Source organism: Octopus bimaculoides, chromosome 2 (genome assembly GCF_001194135.2).
Source record: "Octopus bimaculoides isolate UCB-OBI-ISO-001 chromosome 2, ASM119413v2, whole genome shotgun sequence".
NCBI lineage: Eukaryota > Metazoa > Mollusca > Cephalopoda > Octopoda > Octopodidae > Octopus > Octopus bimaculoides.
Window position 1 is genome coordinate 137,948,700 of NC_068982.1, and position 3,758 is coordinate 137,952,457.

Below are 3,758 nucleotides of genomic sequence, written 5' to 3' on the forward strand. Positions count from 1 at the left end.
TTACAAATCTACGGATGCACATACGCACATAATAGAGAAAAATGAAACAAATATGGACGACTTGCTCCGAAACACCACCGAGTGGGGAACGCTTCTCAAAAATAACCTGCAGTTGTTTCCTTCAAAATTCCTACATGCTCGAAATGTACATACATCAAGGTATATTTGTAGAAAATTTCACGAAAAAATATTAATTTTCTTGGAAGTTAAGAAGAATTTAAGTGGACTCTGTTGGAATTTCCGAAAATTGTCCCCCACCCCCATTCCAAAACACTTTCACCGGAAATTTTGTATATTCGGAATCTACATAATACATACTATATGCATAGAAAATTTCATTAAAAAATATTCATTTTTCTGAAAGTTATGACCTTCCAAAGTCTGGGGGGTACAACTTTGTAGTTATGCCTTCATTTATACAAGCATACATATCTAAATATACCGGTCGTTCATCATTATTTATTGTGGGACAATAACTAAACTGAATTCTTGTTAGTAGTAACGAAGAATCTTGATCGATCCTGACAAAAGTATTCTGTCTGTCAAGGAAAGGTGTAGATGGGACGAGAAAACTATTTAACGAATGTTCCTAATGAGCTTTGCCTCGCTTCCTAGACATCATACTTAAGTCGCGTCTCCGATGGCAAATGTCAGTTTAACAGGAAGTATAAACAAGATGGCTGACATGTTGAAGGAGAACTCTTGGAATTGTTGAGATGTTTTCTCAGTTAACTTACTAATACCTGCAAAGGTTTTTCATTCAGACCTGAAGGCGAGGTGGGCGCCATTTGATCGTCTACTTGACTGTCTAACTACAAAAACTAATCAATTTTCAGTCAATTGGTTACTGTGTTGTAGATGTGATGTTGTTATCGCTGCTGTTGTTGTTGTTGTTGTTCTTGTTGTTGTTGTTGTTGTTGTTGTTCTTCTTCTTCTTCTTCTTCTTCTTCTTCTTCTTCTTCTTCTTCTTCTTCTTCTTCTTCTTCTTCTTCTTCTTCTTCTTCTTCTTCTTCTTCTTTGTGGCGATGGTAGTAGTGGTGGCAGTGGTGGTTAGGCCCAGATCAACTCTGGACGATCAGACTTATGATCAAATCTATTTAGCCATGACCATCTTTTATTATAATTGACTGACCAAATGAGGTCAAATACCGCCGGGGTTGGCTTTTTGCGTTTTGTGTTTAAATACCGTTGCAGTCAACTTCGCCTTTCATCCTTTCGAGGTCGACAGAATAAAGTAGCAATCGAGTAATGGAGTCCAATATTTCAAAATTGCTAGCCTTGTGCCAAAATTTGAAACAATCATTATAAATAATTTGTTGTTGTTATTGGTGGTGTTGTTGTTGTTGTTGTTGTTGGTGGTGGTGGTGGTGATGGTGGGGGGCGGCGGTGGCCGTGGTTGTCGTCGTCGTTGTTGTCATCACCATAATGTTGTTGACACTCTCAAGTTTTTGAATTCGCTTCTACTGCGATCTTTCCAGACGAATTAAATATGCAATACCAAAAATATCACAGTGAAAAATCAGTGAAGTTATGGCAAATTCCATTCCAGTTATATTTATTTATCTATTTTCTTACTTATTTACCAATTCACTTCACCTTCTACTTCTGTAACGAAAAACTTAGAAGGTTTTTCTTTGACAAAATAGTAGTAGTAGTAGTAGTAGTAGTTGTAGTAGTAGTAGTAGTAGTAGTAGTAGTAGTAGTAGTAGTAGTAGTGTTTTCCGCTGTTACAGAAATAGCCGGAGCAAGTGAAATCGGTAAGTGAGGTGTACAATAATAATAATAATAATAATAATCATAATAATAATTGTCAAAAAATATTCATACAAATACATAACAAAAACACGAGGACTAGCAAATATATATATAACATACAGAAAATAGCAGTACACATCCTCTGTAAAACACTTTCAATGCAGTAAAAATGAGAACACCACAACAAACCACAGCACATACCCAAGGCACACAGAACTGTGCTTGGTAGAGCAGTGAAAGCACGTGGTAAAAATAAGACTATTGAATAATAATAATAATAATAATAATAATAATAAATCTTGACCCGCAGAATGTCATAAAGGAAAGCTACAAACAACTAGGGGTATTTGAAGGGGATGGAATCAAACATTCAGTGATGAGGGAAAGGATCAGAAGAGAATGTTATTGCAGGGTAAGGGCAATATTCAAGATAGAGCTGAATGTGAGAAACATGATCGAAGTGATCCATACTTTAGCCATACCAGTCGTGACTTACAGTTTCAATATCATTAAGTGGTTAATTACTGAAATATGTATTCTTGACAGAAAAATACGAAAATTGTTTACAATGCATAGAATGCACCACCCTAAGGCAGATATAGGACGACTTTTACAACTGGCATTAGCAATGAAGATTGCCACAATTGGCTTAGACACCTACCTGAAAAACTCTGAGGACTGGATGTTAAAACTTGTCTCAAAACATGAAAACAAGAAAGCATCATACTCAGTAACAAAACAGGCAAAATAATATCTAAGTGAATTCCAAATACAACAAATCCCAGAATTAGACATACGAGAAACAAGCACAGAAAAAGCTAAGCGCATGAAAGCCTGTGCTAAAACTGCTGCCTTAGATATTCTTACTGATAAATGGCAAGAAAAATCTCTCAATGGCAAGAAAAATCCCTTAATGGCAAATGCCCAAAGAGAGCTAATAGTGCCGATATTGACAAAGTCCTTACTCATCAATGGTTAGTGGCTTCTGGCTTAAAATCAGAAACAGAAGGTTTTATCATAGCAGCCCAAGATCAATGCCTACCTACAAGAAACTACCAGGCCAACATATTAAAGAATGACAGCTGCCCATCATGTCGAGTATGTCAACAGCAAAATGAAACCATTGATCATGTTGTCTCCATGTCCAATCTTCTTGCGCCTACAGAGTATCTCAACAGGCATGTTATAGTTCGGCAATAGATAACGGTAGAATAAGTACCAGGCTTTAAAAAATAAGTCCTGGGGTCGATTTATTCGACTAAATCTCTTCAAGTCGGTGCCCCAGCGTGGCCGCAGTTTAATGACTGACACAAATAAAAGATAGAAGACAAAAGATAACCTACGCTACCCTCATGGCAAGTGAACCTGCCAGAGCCTTCCAAACCCTTCCAGAATCTTCCAAAACTGCACAAAAATTCATTACAGCTGGCGACGTTAGGCCTTCGCTATTCCTCATTTGTTCGTTATCTGTTCCTTTGTTTTTTTGTTTTTTTTTAATTCTGCCCCATTAAAGACCATAATCTCTTGTTTCTCTTGATTGTTCTTTTCTACCATCAGCTACGTCTGCGGCCACAATTGTCTATAATATAAGTATGTATGTATGTATGTATGTATGTATCTATCTATCTATCTATCTATCTATCTATCTATCTATCTATCTATCTATCTATCTATCTATCTATCTCTCCACATGGACGGACGTTAGACAAATCGGCTCCCATGTAAATTGCATTTTTCACCTCTTAAAAGACCTATTTTGTTTTTTAATTTTTGTATAAGTTGTGTATAACACAAAATACTTCGTGAACATATATTTTTCAAATCGGAAATAGCTCTATTTAGAGCCTTATTTCCAAAAATTCAAAAACATCTTCCTCGATCCTTCGGACATTTCAACATTTATTTTTCTCCGTGTCTGCCGAGAATGGGTGGAGGAGGCACCGCGGTGCTTCTTCGGAAGAGTTTGGACCTCAAAGTAAAAGCAATTTTGGATGTCGACGGCA

At 36.7% G+C, this 3,758-nt stretch overlaps 1 protein-coding gene across 1 annotated transcript in view; it reads right to left on the reverse strand.

Annotated features, from left to right (window-relative positions):
- Nucleotides 1-624: 624 nt before the first annotated feature.
- LOC106873533 (uncharacterized) overlaps nt 625-3,758 on the reverse strand; it is a 9,375-nt gene continuing 6,241 nt past the window's right edge. Inside the window, exon 2 of the mRNA XM_014920924.1 lies at nt 625-743. Within this exon, the coding sequence (XP_014776410.1) occupies nt 625-743 (119 nt within the window). The remainder of the gene's footprint in view (nt 744-3,758) is intronic.